At 43.0% G+C, this 18,097-nt stretch overlaps 1 protein-coding gene across 2 annotated transcripts in view; it reads left to right on the top strand.

Annotated features, from left to right (window-relative positions):
* galntl6 (polypeptide N-acetylgalactosaminyltransferase like 6) overlaps nucleotides 1–18,097 on the top strand; it is a 256,754-nt gene that overhangs the window by 233,513 nt on the left and 5,144 nt on the right. For both annotated transcript variants that reach the window (XM_071407443.1, XM_071407442.1), the window contains exons 9-11: nucleotides 6,026–6,133; nucleotides 6,377–6,598; nucleotides 12,154–12,270. In XM_071407443.1, the coding sequence (XP_071263544.1) occupies nucleotides 6,026–6,133; nucleotides 6,377–6,598; nucleotides 12,154–12,270 (447 nt within the window). The remainder of the gene's footprint in view (nucleotides 1–6,025; nucleotides 6,134–6,376; nucleotides 6,599–12,153; nucleotides 12,271–18,097) is intronic.

Here is an 18,097-nt window from a genome sequence, read left to right as displayed (position 1 = left end):
TTCTAACGCTGGATTGGAGTCCACCTGTGGTAAATTAAATTGATTGGACATGATTTGGAAAGGCACACAACTGTCTATATAAGGTCCCATAGTTGACAGTGCATGTCAGAGCAAAAACAAGCCATGAGGTCGAAGGAATTGTCTGTAGAGCTCCGAGACAGGATTGTGTCACAGGTCTGGGGAAGGGTACCAAAAAATGTCTGCAGCATTGAAGGTCCCCAAGAACACCGTGTCCTCCATCGTTCTTAAATGGGAGAAGATTGGAACCTCCAAGACTCTTCCTAGAGCTGGCCGCCCGGCCAAACTGAGAAATCGTGAGAGAAGGGCCTTGGTCAGGGAGGTGACCAAGAACCTGATGGTCACTCTGAATGAGCTCCAGAGTTCCTCTGTGGAGATGGGAGAACCTTCTAGAAGGACAACCATCTCTGCAGCACTCCACCAATCAGGCCTTTATGGTAGTGGCCACCCGGAAGCCACTCCTCAGTAAAAGGCACATGACAGCCCGCTTGGAGTTTGCCAAAAGGCACCTAAAGGACTCAGACCATGAGAAACAAGATTCTCTGGTCTGATGAAACCAAGATTGAACACTTTGGCCTGAATGTCAAGTGTAACGTCTGTAACTAACCTGGCACCATCTCTACGGTGAAGCATGGTGGTGGCCGCATCATGCTGTGGGGATCTTTTTCAGTGACAGGGACTAGGAGACTAGTCAGGATCGAGGGAAAGATGAACGGAGCAAAGTACAGAGAGATCCTTAAACCCAATCGATTATCTCTGGAGGGACCTGAAAATAGCTGTGCTGCGACGCTCCCATCTAACCAGACAGAGCTTGAGAGGAACTGCAGAGAAGAATGGAAGAAACTCCCCAAATACAGGTGTGCCAAACATGTAGCGTCATACCCAAGAAGACTCAAGGCTGTAATCACTGCCAAAGGTGCTTCAACAAAGTACTGAGTAAAGGGTCTGAATACTTATGTAAATGTGATGTTTCCGTTTTTTATTTTTAATACATAAAAAAAATCTATAAGTAGTTTTTCCTTTGTCATTATGTGGTATTGTTGCCTGTTGTCGACCCCTGGTCTATACTATCCACTTCTATCTATGCTGAGGTGCTTCTATTTAGTCCTTATCTGCACTGTGTGTAACACGACATATAAATGCCACTAATCTTTTCTTCAATAGGATATCATACAATATAAATAATATTTACTAATAGTTCATATTATACAATCATGGTCACATAGCAATGTGGCTCTTCCACCCTTTTCATCCAGTGACTGTGTCCCACCTTGCCTTGAATTAATTTTATTGGACATATTTAAAATACATATAAAGTTGCGTCGTTCATCTGAGCACAACAATACATCCCTTAAAAATTACAGATGATTTAAAACACACTAAAGTCTATCAACCTTGCAATTATATTAGAGTCCAGACAATCATGGACCCATAACAATGTGTTTCTTTCACCCATTCTTTTCCATCCTGTCCCATCATACCCCTGCCTCAGTCTCCAGACAGGTCAATCTGCTCCCAGACAACTTTATTAAACTGAAATGACTTTCACTCAGAAGAATTGCTCTCGCTCTGTTCTCCAGTGTTTTGTTTCCCCTACTTTCTCCAGTACAATGCACTCCTCAGAACCCAGCATTCCAAAATAATGTTTGTGTGTGCGTGTGTGTGCCCGTGTGTCTGCAACCGTGTGTGCACGTGTGTGTTAGTGGGTTACAAGCAGTAGTTCAGGCTTTAGCCTCCTTCCCAAACTAATTACAGCCAGTGATGTTTGGCTTGTTTGCGGCTCAGAGGTTATTCCATTTTGATTTCCGGAGGAGAACACGGTATATGGATGTGAGGGAATATTGTGGTTATCGTGCCTGACATACCTGCCATCCAACCGGGTCTCAGTATACTCTCTCTTTCTCGCGCTCTCGTTCTGTCAGTGAGTGCACTTTGTAATAGGAATGCAGCCCTTTCTTCCTTGACTGGAAACCATGGCAACGATAAAAATAGTTCCCAAGCAAATTTGCAATAAGTCTTCTTACAGAGGTGGGAGGGGGGATTCAGACGTTTGTGTTAATCTGTGTTTTTTGAGTCGTTGGTGTTATTTTGTATTGAGAATTCACAAGTGTACAATAAGCACACAAATGAAGCAAAAGTGTAAATATTACACAGTGGCGCCCCCATCTGTCTAAATGTTAAAAGCTCTGATTCAGAGTTCTCTGGTCCAGTTACTTAGGGGAGAGTGGGCTAACACGGAACCCAAACCGGCTGCGCGCGTGTGACATCGTGCATACATTTATTACTACACCAAACGCGATCACGACACGCAGGTTAAAATATCAAAACAAACTCTGAACCAATGACATTAATTTGGGGACAGGTCGAAACGCATGAAACATTTATGGCAATTTAGCTTGTTAGCTTGTACTTGCTAGCTAATTTGTCCTATTTAGCTAGCTTGCTGCTGTTAGCTCATTTGTCCTGGGATATTAACATTAGGTTGTTATTTTACCTAAAATGCACAAGGTCTACTCCGACAATTAATCCACACATAAAAACGGTCAACCGAATCTTTTTCATCGTTGAACGTATATGGTGATTGGCATCTAAACTTTCATAGTATTACCACGACAACCGGCAACAGTTCGTCTTTCAATCACCCACGTGGGTATAACCAATAAGGAGATGGCATGTGGGTACCTGCTTCTATAAACCAACGAGGAGATGGGAGAGGCAGGACTTGCAGCGCGATCTGCGTCAGAAATAGGAATGACTCCTATTTTAGCCCTTGACGCTTGTTGACACGCGCGAGCAGTGTGGGTGCAATAATTAAATAACATAGATGCCTAAATGTATTTTGCAACGCGAGCGCACGCGACGTGAGCGGTGTAGTCAGGGTATTAGGAGATTAGGATTTTTTACATTCAGCATCACTGTTAATGAAATATAGTATTATTTCTAGAAAAGATATCTACATATATTTCAGGATGTTGTGTATCCCTGGAAATAATCAGAATTCATGTAAACATTACAGTTTTGAAAAACATAGCTATGAAAAACATAGCTACAAATGTCTGTATTGATGGAAATATTAGCACTACATTTTTTAAACCATCTTCATTTCACAAACACAATTCATCATAATCACAATCGCTTTTTGTCTTTTAATATTTTGAAGAATCTTTTAACACAGGCTTAACACCAGACAAACACTTTGTACTTTTTAAAATGAACATAGGCCAGGCCCTGTTGTAACCTCATATCCCACCAATAATGCCTTGCATTACACTTGGGAAGAAAACACTTCAATTTGCTCAACTTGCCATTGGCTCAACTTACCCCAAGACAAACATTTTGACTTTATTACCCCACACAGCTACAAGGATGCACTTTCATGCTAGGTTTAAGACCTCACATTGAAGCTTATAGAGACCCCAGCTGATGTATAGAACACTCTTAAGATTTGTACTTTTTAAAATGAACATAGGCCAGGCCCTGTTGTAACCTCATATCCCACCAATAATGCCTTGCATGTCTTGATATGTCTGCATGTCTGGCAGACATATCAGTGTGGATGACGGATCACCACCTCAAGCTGAACCTCGGCAAGACGGAGCTGCTCTTCCTCCCGGGGAAGGACTGCCCGTTCCATGATCTCGCCATCACGGTTGACAACTCCATTGTGTCCTCCTCCCAGAGTGCTAAGAACCTTGGCGTGATCCTGGACAACACCCTGTCGTTCTCAACTAACATCAAGGCGGTGACCCGTTCCTGTAGGTTCATGCTCTACAACATTCGCAGAGTACGACCCTGCCTCACGCAGGAAGCGGCGCAGGTCCTAATCCAGGCACTTGTCATCTCCCGTCTGGATTACTGCAACTCGCTGTTGGCTGGGCTCCCTGCCTGTGCCATTAAACCCCTACAACTCATCCAGAACGCCGCAGCCCGTCTGGTGTTCAACTTTCCCAAGTTCTCTCACGTCACCCCGCTCCTCCGCTCTCTCCACTGGCTTCCAGTTGAAGCTCGCATCCGCTACAAGACCATGGTGCTTGCCTACGGAGCTGTGAGGGGAACGGCACCTCCGTACCTTCAGGCTCTGATCAGGCCCTACACCCAAACAAGGGCACTGCGTTCATCCACCTCTGGCCTGCTCGCCTCCCTACCTCTGAGGAAGTACAGTTCCCGCTCAGCCCAGTCAAAACTGTTCGCTGCTCTGGCACCCCAATGGTGGAACAAACTCCCTCACGACGCCAGGTCAGCGGAGTCAATCACCACCTTCCGGAGACACCTGAAACCCCACCTCTTTAAGGAATACCTAGGATAGGATAAAGTAATCCTTCTACCCCCCCCCCCCCCCCCCTTAAAAGAGTTAGATGCACTATTGTAAAGTGGTTGTTCCACTGGATATCATAAGGTGAATGCACCAATTTGTAAGTCGCTCTGGATAAGAGCGTCTGCTAAATGACTTAAATGTAAAATGTAAAATGTTATTAAGATGATCTACTTTGGTTTAGAAGCATCATGAAACCTCTAACACAATAAATGACTTTTTTGACCTAACTTGCTTACCACTTTTTCCATGTGTTTTTTTCCTTCATAGACTCCATGAAATGATGACCTCTTCCTAAATATTTGGTCAAATTATACATTATGTGTATGGTTTCCTAGAAACAAGGGTGGCTCAACTGACCCCTTTGGCTCAACTTACCCCACTCTCCTCTACTGTCACGGAGTATGGATGTCTGACAGTTAGCCTACATATGATAGCTGTTAGACTGACAATCTATTGACACTGGTTGTATATCACATTGAACAGATATCATCAAAACATCTCCAGGAATTTTACCTCGTCCTGTGAGTTGTACGCTAAAGCAAATTGTTACTCGTAAACGCATGGGAGTCATTCATAAACCCCTCATATTTCTGCTGATATGAGAGATTAATGAACATCTACACTTGTCCTCTGAAGAGGCCATTTTCTGAAGACTGGAGGAATCTCTCCACATGTCAATGAAGCTTGTAAAGCCAGCTTGACCATTAACCTGAGGCTCCACAGGAAAGCACCCTGCCTCGTTTTGATATGGCAGAGCAGGGAGAGAGGTGGAGCGCTGACACACACAGCGGGAGAGAGGAGGAGAAGCGGAAGAGAGGTGAAATGTCCCAGGGTGCTTTCCAATTAGTCAGCATGACCACTCTAATTCTAATCAAGCTGCCAAGTTTGAAAGAGGGAGGGAAAGAGGGGAGAGGAATGAGAAAGAATGGAGGGACATGAAGAGATAAAGAGAGGCATAGGGAGGAAGAGAGAGCGAGGGAGACAGTAAGGGAGAGGATAGCAGACTGAAGGGGTTCAGAGTAGCACTACTGACACCTGCCCTCTTCCTTCCTCTTCTTTCTAGCTCTTCCTTTGATGCAGGAATGAGGGGTATCGAGCGGAGTGGTCTGGAAATAGGATTCCTTTCAGTCCCTCCGCTCAAAGAGGCTTATAATGTGGCCCTGCCAAGCAGACAAAGTGGGAATCCACTTCAAGTGTGGACAGAGAGAGAATAGGTTGTCTGTTAGGGTCTTGCAACAAACAGAACACAAACCCATCTACACAACCATTTCAACAACAATATCCTCACTCTGAACTCAGTCCACAATAACTCAGGGCTTTGAAATTGAAAGATACCTGTGATTCCTTTCTGAAACAATAGGAAAAACAAGATGTGCTTTTTTTTTTTTTTTTACTTCAGTGCTTACAACTAGGGTTGCAAAATTCCGGGAACATTCAATACATTTTCTGATTTCTCCCGAAATCCCAGAATCAGGAGGGAATAAGCAGGAAATCCAGAATCATCCAACCAGGTATTCTGGAAAACCAGAAAATGTATTAAGTGTTCCCGAAATTTTGCAACCCTACTTACAACACACGGTTGGTTGAGTTACAACGGTTTTGCGGCCTTGCTTAGAACACATAGCTAGCAGGCTGACAGAAAGCTTTTGAAGTAATGTACTGAGGTATTATTTGTGTTCCATCTCCATTCAGGTATGGATGTGTGGGGGCAGTATGTACGACGTACCATGCTCCCGAGTAGGACATATCTACAGGAAATACGTCCCCTACAAAGTGCCGTCTGGAACAAGCCTAGCCAGAGTAAGTTAGACTGACCAGTCAATACACTGCTTCCATCAACTGGTTATGGCTAACATGCAGCCAATTTGACTGGTTGCACATGGCTGATAGTCAAGCTGAGGATATAGGTCCAGCCATCTATCTGATTTAAGATGAGGTCTGACTAACTCAGCACACTGTGACCTGTGCTGTGATAAGCTAAACACACAGACAGTCCATCTCCTTACCCCATCTCTCCTTCCCTGTCTCTCTCCCTTATCTCAGAACCTGAAGAGGGTGGCTGAGACATGGATGGATGAGTACACAGAGTTCATCTACCAGCGTCGTCCAGAGTACCGCCACCTGTCCACCGGGGACCTGACGGCCCAGAAGGAGCTGAGGAGACACCTCAAGTGTAAAGACTTCAAGTGGTACATGAACGCTGTGGCCTGGGACCTGGCCAAGTACTACCCCGCTGTGGAGCCGCTGCCTGCCGCCTGGGGAGAGGTAGGAAGTTAGGAATACACACAGAACGAATGAACACACTCGCAAGAGCCGGTACACACACACACGAACAGAAAAGCATACAAAGGCATATAAAACCATATGTGATTACCTTAGAATCCAAAATGAAATGTCAGGTCATGTTTTCGAGGTCACTTACTGAGGCATTGATACAAATAATAGGACTTCTCACAATACTTAGGCCTACATAAACCCACTGTCTTACATGCCACCAATAACAGCTCAGTCTGAGCAGTATCCACAGACTGATTTGGTTTCTTGCGTATTTTTAGCTGGTATTGTAATGAATGAATCTATTTCCAGACACCAATACATCAGCTAAGAGACAGTCCCTGAATGCCTCCACAGGTGTGTCACGGAAGGCTATTATTCTACCAGAGCTGTATCCCAAATGGCACCCTATTCCCTTTATAGTGCATGGCTTTTGACCATGGCGCAAAATAGTGCACTATATAGGGAATAGGGGGCCGTTTGGGACTCTTCCATGTTCATTGATTTATGAATGTCTGGTGCTCGCTGAAACGTAATGCGTTTCTCATATGGGACAGGCAGCCAGCAGCCTGCTAATGAAATGTTTTAGAGTAGACAGTGTCACAAAACGGACACAGCTGGACTTTCTGCTTCACTACCCCCAGAAACCATAAGTAGCAGATTTTACTTTACATTGTCCATAAACATGACATGCAGTTTGCTGCATCGTATTCTGAGATATATATAATGCCTCTCTGTGTTACCTGTGAAGGGATGGGGCTGGAGATGGCCTTGGCATTTTATTGCTATCTCACTCTGTCTGTTCTCTGGCACACACACACAATCTCACTCTATCTGCGCTCTGTGAGGATGGGATCTAGCCTCAGGCAATCATACCCATAAATGCAGGAGCTGGAATCAGGTTGCCTGGAATCCACACTCGTATGCTCCGTTCACCATTTACAGTTGAAGTCGGAAGTTTACATACACCTTAGCCAAATACATTTAAACTCTCATTTTTTCACAATTCCTGACATTTAATCTCAGTAAAAATTCCCTGTCTTAGGTCCTTTAGGATCACCACTTTATTTTAAGAATGTGAAATGTCAGAATTATAGTATTATTTATTTCAGCTTTTATTTCTTTCATCACATTCCCAGTGGGTCAGAAGTTTACATACACTCATTTCGTATTTGGTAGCATTGCCTTTAAATTGTTTAACTTGGGTCAAACGTTTCGGGTAGCCTTCCACAAGCTTCCCACAATAAGCTGGGTGAATTTTGGCAGATTTCTTCTGACAGAGCTGGTGTAACTGAGTCAGATTTGTAGGCCTCCTTGCTCGCACACGCTTTTTCAGTTTTGCCCACAATTTGTCTATGGGATTGAGGTCAGGGCTTTGTGATGGCCACTCCAATACCTTGACTTTGTTGTCATTAAGCCATTTTGCCACAACTTTGGAAGTATGCTTGGGGTCATTGTCCATTTGGAAGACCCATTTGCGACCAAGCTTTAACTTCCTGACTGATGTCTTGAGATGTTGCTTCAATATATCCACATAATTTTCCATCCTCATGATGCCATCTATTTTGTGAAGTGCACCAGTCCCTCCTGCAGCTAAGCACCCCCACAGCATGATGCTGCCACCCCTGTGCTTCACGGTTGGGATGATGTTCTTCAGTTTGCAAGCCTCCCCCGTTTTCCTCCAAACATAACGATGGTCATAATGGCCAAACAGTTCTATTTTTGTTTCATCAGACCAGGGGACATTTCTCCAAAAAGTACAATCTTTGTCCCCAAGTGCAGTTGCAAACTGTAGTCTCGCTTTTTTATGGCAGTTTTGGAGCAGTGGCTTCTTCCTTGCTGAGCGGCCTTTCAGGTTATATCGATATAGGACTCGTTTTATTGTTGTGGACATAGATACTTTTGTACCTGTTTCCTCCAGCATCTTCACAGGGTCCTTTGCTGTTGCTCTGGGATTGATTTGCACTTTTCGCACCAAAGTACGTTCATCTCTAGGAGACAGGAGAAGCGTTCTTCCTGAGCGGTATGATGTCAAGCAAAGAGGCACTGAGTTTGAAGGTAGGCCTTGAAATACATCCACAGGTACACCTCCAATTGACTCAAATGATGTCAATTAGCCTATCAGAAGCATTTTCTGGAATTTTCCAAGCTGTTTAAAGGCACAGTCAATTTAGTGTATGTAAACTTCTGACCCACTGGAATTGTGATACAGTGAATTATAAGTGAAATAATCTGTCTGGAAACAATTGTTGGAAAAATGACTTGTGTCATGCACAAAGTAGATGTCCTAACTGACTTGCCAAAGCTATAGTTTGTTAACAAGAAATTTGTGGAGTGGTTGAAAAACCAGATTTAATGACTCCAACCTAAGTGTATGTAAACTTCCGACTTCAACTGTAAATAGTGGGGATTCCAGGCTAAGAATCAGGTATTCATGGAGATTGTTTCCCAACCAGTTTTTTTTCCATAGGGAGGTTGGGTGCAGGAGTAGTTTTAATCATCACTGTTAGATGGACCTGGGATACATCATTCACTAATAAATTCACCCTATGTGCCGGAAGGAAACCACATCCTCCTCTCAAGCCACTGAAACATTTCAGAAACCTCACGGCGAACACATTGTACGTTAATATGAAAAATGAAATTCATTTTGCATTACATATAATTGGATTCCTTGCTCTGCCTTCTTTTAGAAAATCTCACTTTCTATGTTTTTCTGACGTCCTTGCCCCTGGGTCAGGGTACTAATGATAATAGGTAGAATGGAAGTCCGTCTCCGCAGTGACCCACCTTTCCCACTCTCCTCTGTTCACGTCTACAAGGCCATTAGCACAAATTGTACAAGCACACACACACACAACACAAGTCCCAGCTTATTACCGTCCCCGCTGATTAACCACCCCTTCCGTATTAGCCAGAGGTGAAAATGGATAGTAAATAAAAAGTGAAGCGGTGTACCTCTTGATGAGGAAATGTTTGCACAGTAGGTAAATATCTCCTCTTTCCTCCCCCGGGTGAGGATGATAGTAATTTTATCGTCAGGCTGACAGCTTCATGTGCCATCTCTTCTCTGGCTCGCACCCTGCCTGTCACCCCACCTGTCCCCCCGCTGTCACCCCACCTGATCTATGGAACTATAAAGATCTCTCATTGGGTATTCAAGCCCAGATTGCAAGGGAGGAGAGGGAGAGAGAAGAGAGAGGGGGGAGAGAGAGAGAAAGAGAGAGAGAGAAAGGGATAAGATCAGAGGGACAAAGAGAGAGTGAGATTGTGAGACAGACATAGAGGAGAGAGAGCTCAGATTAAACTTCCTCTACATCTCTGGAAGATGACGATCAGGGGGTCAGCCTTCTCGACACCTCGGCCTTGGAGCTGTGCAGACTGGGTAAATAGGGGGCTGTCTGTCTGACCCCCTCCCCACCATCCAATCTTCCTCCCTCCCCACAACTCCACACCACGGCTCCTTCAATAGGTCTAAATCACTTCAAGTGATGCAATCATCAGGCCTTTTGATTCGGCTCTAACTGTGTCTCTAGATCAGCGCTGGCATGTTGATAGGCATGGCATCAGGGATAAGCACTGTGTTTTGCTCCTGGGCCCATTTCAGACAGATGAGGCTTGGGAAAAGTGGAGAGTGAAGGCCCATTATGCAGTACAATTCGCACACCATTATTGGTCTTTCAGAGCGATCAGCAGTTTACTCCTAATGACCCTGTGGGTAAATGCACTTTGTCGATGCGGGCGGCAGGCTGAGGGAGTTTGATTATTTGAAGTTTCTGAATTGCAATGCAGGTGGGTATTATTTTGCATTTCCAACTGCACTTCTTGCTAAACTTTTTGCTTCATTACATAATAATGCTGCTCCACGGGTGCCTGATAGGCACATAAGTGCCAAGTTTGTTTGCAGCATTTAAAGGACTAAACTCGTATTATTGTTTGCCATGTAAAATACTGTAGAACTTTGCAACAAAGATTTGTATTATTGGTATGTATCATCCTTTTGGAATAGTGTCCGATTGATATAGGTCTATGTCAGGAAAACAGTGTTTCACTGTCTTTTCTCATTGGCTGCATCCTAGAGAATATAAGTAATCTTATCTCAGAGTAGAACTATGTGTGGGTGACGATGTGACCTTCCAGAGATGGGGCTGCCTGTAGAAAATTGGTCACATCTGACCTGTACCTAATGGATGTTTCTGTTGTTGTTCAAGAGGAAAGGTGAAATCACTTGTCTTGAATATTTCACTCCTTCATGATGGGAAAAGGGGAGAGCCTCTCTAGTTTAGATGCAGGAGCAACCAAAGAGGCAGAAAGCACTGAGGCAAGAAATGTGTCGCCATTTTGTAGAGAATTTATCTGCCATTTCTTTAGTTTTCGTTGCTCCATATTTCACAGCTCACAAGTTTTAATCTCAACTCCACAAAAGAAACCGGTTATCCTGACCCAAATAAAAGCTGTAATCTGTACTCTGTTATTAGAAAAACATGCACAACATCGAGGAGAGCTGACATTGAGTTGGTATACATTTTTATAATCCACATTTTCAGAGCCAACCATAGCGTTGTTGTCAGACATTCTCCACACTAACAGTCAAACAATCACCGTTATTTGCTACAGCCCTAGCTAATGTCTTTGGCCCCATCTAGTGGCGAGCAGGGGTAGCAACTTTTATAAGAGAGTCAACGCTGTGCAAAACACCTCTGAGTATTCCATCCCTGGTCTCCTTCCTGTCAAATACAGTGTCTCACTCTGACCCTGTAGGACCTCCTCTCTCCAACCATTCCTCTCGCTGTCTCTCTATCTATCTCTCACACACTCTAACTCGCTCTCCCCCTCTCTCCTCCTTTGTCCTCTCTCCTCTCCTCTGCCCTCGCCTTTCTCTCTCCTCTGAATGTGTTAGCGAGGGCCACGGAGACAGACAGAGACCAGGCTACTTTAGATGCAGTGCATCTGGATTCATGCATTATTGAGCCATACTGTGACACGAGCCAAGCTCACCTGAATGCTAGAAATAGAATGAGGCAAATGACACAGTCAATCAAATGTGTTTAAGAGCCAAGTAACTCTGAAACTTTGAAAGTTTTCACAGTAGGGGGCGCCTATTAACTCCGGTTTAGAGGGAGGAAGATGCTCCAGGAACGAATTAGCTTATCTCTTACAGTCACTGGTGAGAGTAGATCTTGTCAGCAAACTGTGAGAGCTTTGATACCATGTCAGATCATACGCTGTTACGTAAAACCACATACTGTGTATAGATAGTTGGCTGCTTGTACTAAGTTGCTGTGTACAGTGTGTTTGGAAGGTTGCCATGGATTCCAATCTACACTGGAGTCCTGTGATCAGAGCTTTGAGCATTAGAGAGAAGCCGGAGTATCTCATCCTGTGGTCTCTACATCTATAGATGTATAGTGTGTGTGTGTGTGTGTGTGTGTGCGCACGCGCACGCAAGTCTTCACCGAGGCCTCCCTTTCGCTGTTTTTGGGAGGCTTCAAAGTGTGTGTGTGTTTGGTTTTAACTGAGCCCTCCCTCTCTTTGTGTCCTTGTAGATTCGTAACGCTGCATTAGGTCTGTGTATAGACTCCAAGCATGGCCCCACAGGGACCGAGCTGCGACTGGACGCCTGTCTGAAGGAGGGGGCTGAACGCACCTGGGCACACGAACAGGTAGGTACAACCGGAGCCGTGTACTGTATAGTAGGATGTAGCTGTTCGTCTATACTACATTATACTGTATAGTAGAGTGTATTCTATACTATATTATACTGTATAGTAGGGTATAATCTATATTATACTGTACAGTAGGGTGTAGTCTATATTATATTATACTAGTAGGGTGTAGTCTACACTATAATATACTGTATAGTAGGATGTAGGTGTTCGTCTATACTACATTATACTGTATAGTAGGGTGTATTCTATACTATATTATACTGTATAGTAGGGTATAATCTATATTATTGTAGCGACCCGCACAGACAGCTGTGTGTTATGTGTTAGGCTGGTAGGTGGTTGTGTTGTACTTACCAGTACCCAGTGTTCGCGGGGTCCGACATGCCAATCAACCTGCTATCTGCCAATCACGGGACTGCCTGGAATGTTCTGATGCCGGGCATCCTGGCGGTTGGCGTGGAGGGGGGTTGGGCAGGGGGATGGAGCATTGGAAGTTAAGACCAGGTTTAGCTTTTGTTCTCCCTCTTATGTCTGGCCTTCACAAGAGAAGGTCACGATTGGCTTGTGGTTATCTTTCAATTATTTGGCGTGGGCTACGGCCAAACAGTAGCCTGTGTAAAGTTGGGTTAATAAACCGTCAATTCGTAAACTCAACCTCTGTCTGGACAATTGTTCCTTTATGATCTAGTCAGGTCATTACATTATACTGTACAGTAGGGTGTAGTCTATATTATACTAGTAGGGTGTAGTCTACACTATAATATACTGTATAGTAGGGTGTAGGTGTAGTCTAGACGATATTATACTGTATAGTAGAGTGTAGTCTATATTATACTGTATAGTAGGGTGTAGGTGTAGTCTATACTATATTATACTGTATAGTAGGGTATAGTCTATATTATACTAGTAGGGTTTATTCTATACTATTTTACATTTACATTTACATTTAAGTCATTTAGCAGACGCTCTTATCCAGAGCGACTTACAAATTGGATTTTATACTGTATAGTAGGGTGTAGTTTATTATATTATACTAGTAAGGTATAGTCTACACTATAATATACTGTATAGTAGGGTGTAGGTGTAGTCTATACCATATTATACTGTATAGTAGGGTGTAGTTTATACTATATTATACTGTATAGTAAGGTGGTGTCTATACTATATTATACTGTGTAGTAGGGTGTAGTCTATATTATACAGTATAATATATTATACAGTATAATATACTATATTATATGTAGTCTATATTATATCATACTGTATAGTAGGGTGTGGGTGTAGTCTATACTATATTGTACTGTATAGTAGAGCGTAGGTTTAGTCTATACTATATTATACTGTATAGAAGGGTGTAGTCTATACTACAGTATACTGTATAGTAGGGTGTAGTCTATATTATACTGCATAGTAGGGTGTAGTCTATACTATATTATACTGCATAGTAGGGTGTAGTCTATACTATATTATACTGTGTAGTTGGGTGTAGTCTATACTATATCATACTGTATAGTAGGGTGTAGTCTATACTATATTATACTGTGTAGTTGGGTGTAGTCTATACTATATCATACTGTATAGTAGGGTGTTGTCTATACTATATTATACTGTATAGTAGGGTGTAGTCTATACTATATTATACTGTATAGTAGGGTGTAGTCTATACTATACTGTATGGTACAGTGTTGTCTATACTATATTATACTGTATAGTAGGGTGTAGTCTATACTACATTATACTGTATAGTAGCATGTAGTCTATACTATATTATACTGCATAGTAGGGTGTAGTCTATACTATATTATACTGTATAGTTGGGTGTAGTCTATACTATACCATACTGTATAGTAGGGTGTAGTCTATACTATATTATACTGTATAGTAGGGTGTAGGTGTAGTCTATACCATATTATACTGTATAGCGTGGTGTAGTCTATACTATGTTTTACTGTATGGGTGTAGTCTATACTATATTATACTGTATAGTAGAGTGTAGGTTTAGTCTATACTATATTATACTGTATAGTAGGGTGTAGTCTATACTACATTATACTGTGTAGTAGGGTGTAGTCTATACTATATTATACTGCATAGTAGCATGTAGTCTATACTATATTATACTGCATAGTTGGGTGTAGTCTATACTATACCATACTGTATAGTAGGGTGTAGTCTATACTATATTATACTGTATAGTAGGGTGTAGGTGTAGTCTATACCATATTATACTGTATAGCGTGGTGTAGTCTATACTATGTTTTACTGTATGGGTGTAGTCTATACTATATTATACTGTATAGTAGGGTGTAGTCTATACTATACTGTATGGTACAGTGTTGTCTATACTATATTATACTGTATAGTAGGGTGTAGTCTATACTATACTGTATGGTACAGTGTTGTCTATACTATATTATACTGTATAGTAGGGTGTGGTCTATATTATACTGTATGGCATGGTGTAGTCTATACTATATTATGCTGTATAGTAGAGTGTAGGTTTAGTCTATACTACATTATACTGTATAGTAGGGTGTGGGTGTAGTCTATACTATATTATACTGTATAGTAGAGTGTAGGTTTAGTCTATACTATATTGTACTGTATAGTAGGGTGTAGTCTATACTATATTATACTGCATAGTAGGGTGTAGTCTATACTATATTATACTGCATAGTAGGGTGTAGTCTATACTATATTATACTGCATAGTAGGGTGTAGTCTATACTATATTATACTGTATAGTTGGTTGTAGTCTATACTATATCATACTGTATAGTAGGGTGTAGTCTATACTATATTATACTGTATAGTAGGGTGTAGGTGTAGTCTATACCATATTATACTGTATAGTAGGGTGCCGGTGTAGTCTATACTATGTTTTACTATATGGGTGTTGTCTATACTATATTATACTGTATAGTAGGGTGTGGTCTATACTATATTATACTGTATAGTAGGGTGTAGGTTTAGTCTATACCCTATTATACTGTACAGTCGTGTGTAGTCTATACTATATTATTGTCACGCCCTGACCATAGAGAGCCCTTGTTTCTCTATGGTGTAGTAGGTCAGTGCGTGACTAAGGTGTATTCTAGTTTATCATTTCTGGATCCAAGGTGGCTTAGCAGTTCAGACGTCTTTTTCTGTTCCGTATTGTCGTGTCCTGTATATATATATATTTACACCTTTCTTCGCATATCTTTTATTTATTTTATTATCCAAGAACTCAACTACAAAAGCTTTCCTGCAAAAGCTTTCCTGCAACCCGCTTCACCAATTACAAAAAGTATTATTTACCTCAATCTGAAAATCCATCGTGGAAGCTAGCCAGGGGCTAATTCAGAAGCTAGCCTGAAAGCTAACCAGAAGCTACTCCGATAGCTAGCCAGAAGCTAATCTGTAGCTGCCCCGAAATTAGCCGGTTTGCTGGCTAGCGTTGGTGTTTCAGCTGCCCACGTTTAGTGGTCATCAGCTATTCCTTTAGCTCGATAATCTACCGGCACTTTTGTGCAACGCGACTCGGACCGGAGCATTCCGGGACTTTTTTTCTCTCAGTTTCCCCGGATTCCAGCCGCAGGCTCTGGACACTTGCACCTTGATTTCGCAGCTAGCTAGCTGCAAACCGTGTGACTATTGGCTTACGTCGACCCCGGAGCAAACTCAAATCATTCTGGAGCTAGCCAGCTGAGGAGTTCCATCACCATCCGGACCCGTTTCTTTTTTTGCTGCTGCAGATACGGAACCCCACCGGGCCTTCACGACTGACTGCCGCGACTGACTGCCGACGTTATCTGCCCGAGGGATTTATCCAACTGGCACCTCCGTCCCGACGTTACCTGAACGCTCATCTGAGGCCCGCTAATCGTTAGCTGTCTTATCGGCTGCTATCTGAACAAGTATATCGGACAACTATTATTATTATTATTATTATTTATTTTTTTTTTTTTCCTTGGGTCACTATATCTATTTTGCCAATTTGGATTGATCCCCTCTACCACACGGAACCCCACTACACGGAACCCCACTAACCTACCGACGGAAACGCACGAGGTATCTACAAACAGACCTCCATCCTATGCTGCTACCGATAGCCATATACCCGGCCAGCTGTCTGGATCGCCACGACCCCAACCAACCTCTACTCACTGGACCCTTATTGATCACTCGATTAGCATGCCTCTCCTTAATGCAAATATGCCTTGTCCATTGCTGTTCTGGTTAGTGTTTATTGGCTTATTTCACTGTAGAGATTCTAGCCCTGCTCTCTATACCATATCCAACCTCTCAGTTCCACCACCCACATATGCGATGACATCACCTGGTTTCAATGATGTTTCTAGAGACAATATCTCTCTCATCATCACTCAATACCTAGGTTTACCTCCACTGTATTCACATCCTACCATACCTTTGTCTGTACATTATTCCTTTAAACTATTTTATCGCCCCCAGAAACGTCCTTTTACTCTCTGCTCTAGTAGCTCTAGGCGACCAATTCTCATAGCTTTTAGCCGTACCCTTATCCTACTCCTCCTCTGTTCCTCTGGTGATGTAGAGGTGAATCCAGGCCCTGCAGTACCTGGCTCCACTCCTATTCCCCAGGCGCTCTCTTTTGATGACTTCTGTAACCGTAATAGCCTTGGCTTCATGCATGTTAACATTAGAAGCCTCCTCCCTAAGTTTGTTTTGTTCACTGCTTTAGCACACTCTGCCAACCCGGATGTTTTAGCCGTGTCTGAATCCTGGCTTAGAAAGACCACCAAAAATTCAGACATTTTCATCCCCAATTACAAGATTTTCAGACAAGATAGAACGGCCAAAGGGGGCGGTGTTGCAATCTACTGCAAAGACTGCCTGCAGAGTTCTGTTATACTATCCAGGTCTGTTCCCAAACAATTTGAACTTCTACTTTTAAAAATCCACCTCTCTAAAAACAAGTCTCTCACCGTTGCCGCCTGCTATAGACCACCCTCTGCCCCCAGCTGTGCTCTGGACACTATATGTGAACTGATTGCCCCCCATCTATCTTCAGAGCTCGTGCTGCTAGGCGACCTAAATTTGAACATGCTCAACACCCCAGCCACCCTACAATCTAAGCTTGATGCCCTCAATCTCACACAAATTATCAATGAACCTACCAGGTACCACCCCAATTCCGTAAACACAGGTACCCTCATAGATATCATCCTAACAAACTTGCCCTCCAAATACACCTCTGCTGTTTTCAACCAAGATCTCAGCGATCACTGCCTCATTGCCTGCATCCGTAATGGGTCAGCGGTCAAACGACCTCCACTCATCACTGTCAAACGCTCCCTGAAACACTTCAGCGAGCAGGCCTTTCTAATCGACCTGGCCGGGGTATCCTGGAAGGATATTGATCTCATCCCGTCAGTAGAGGATGCCTGGTCATTTTTTAAAAATGCCTTCCTCACCATCTTGAATAAGCATGCCCCATTCAAGAAATTTAGAACCAGGAACAGATATAGCCCTTGGTTCTCTCCTGACCTGACTGCCCTTAACCAACAGAAAAACATCCTATGGCGTTCTGCATTAGCATCGAACAGCCCCCGTGATGTGCAACTTTTCAGGGAAGCCAGAAACCAATATACACAGGCAGTTAGAACAGCCAAGGCTAGCTTTTTCAAGCAGAAATTTGCATCCTGCAACACTAATTCAAAAAAGTTCTGGGACACCGTAAAGTCCATGGAGAATAAGAACACCTCCTCCCAGCTTCCAACCGCTCTGAAGATAGGAAACACTGTCACCACCGACAAATCCACTATAATTGAGAATTTCATTAAGCATTTTTCTACGG

The sequence above is a fragment of the Salvelinus alpinus genome, chromosome 6, assembly GCF_045679555.1.
Source record: "Salvelinus alpinus chromosome 6, SLU_Salpinus.1, whole genome shotgun sequence".
Classification (NCBI taxonomy): Eukaryota; Metazoa; Chordata; class Actinopteri; order Salmoniformes; family Salmonidae; genus Salvelinus; species Salvelinus alpinus.
This window is presented reverse-complemented; position numbering and strand designations above follow the sequence as displayed.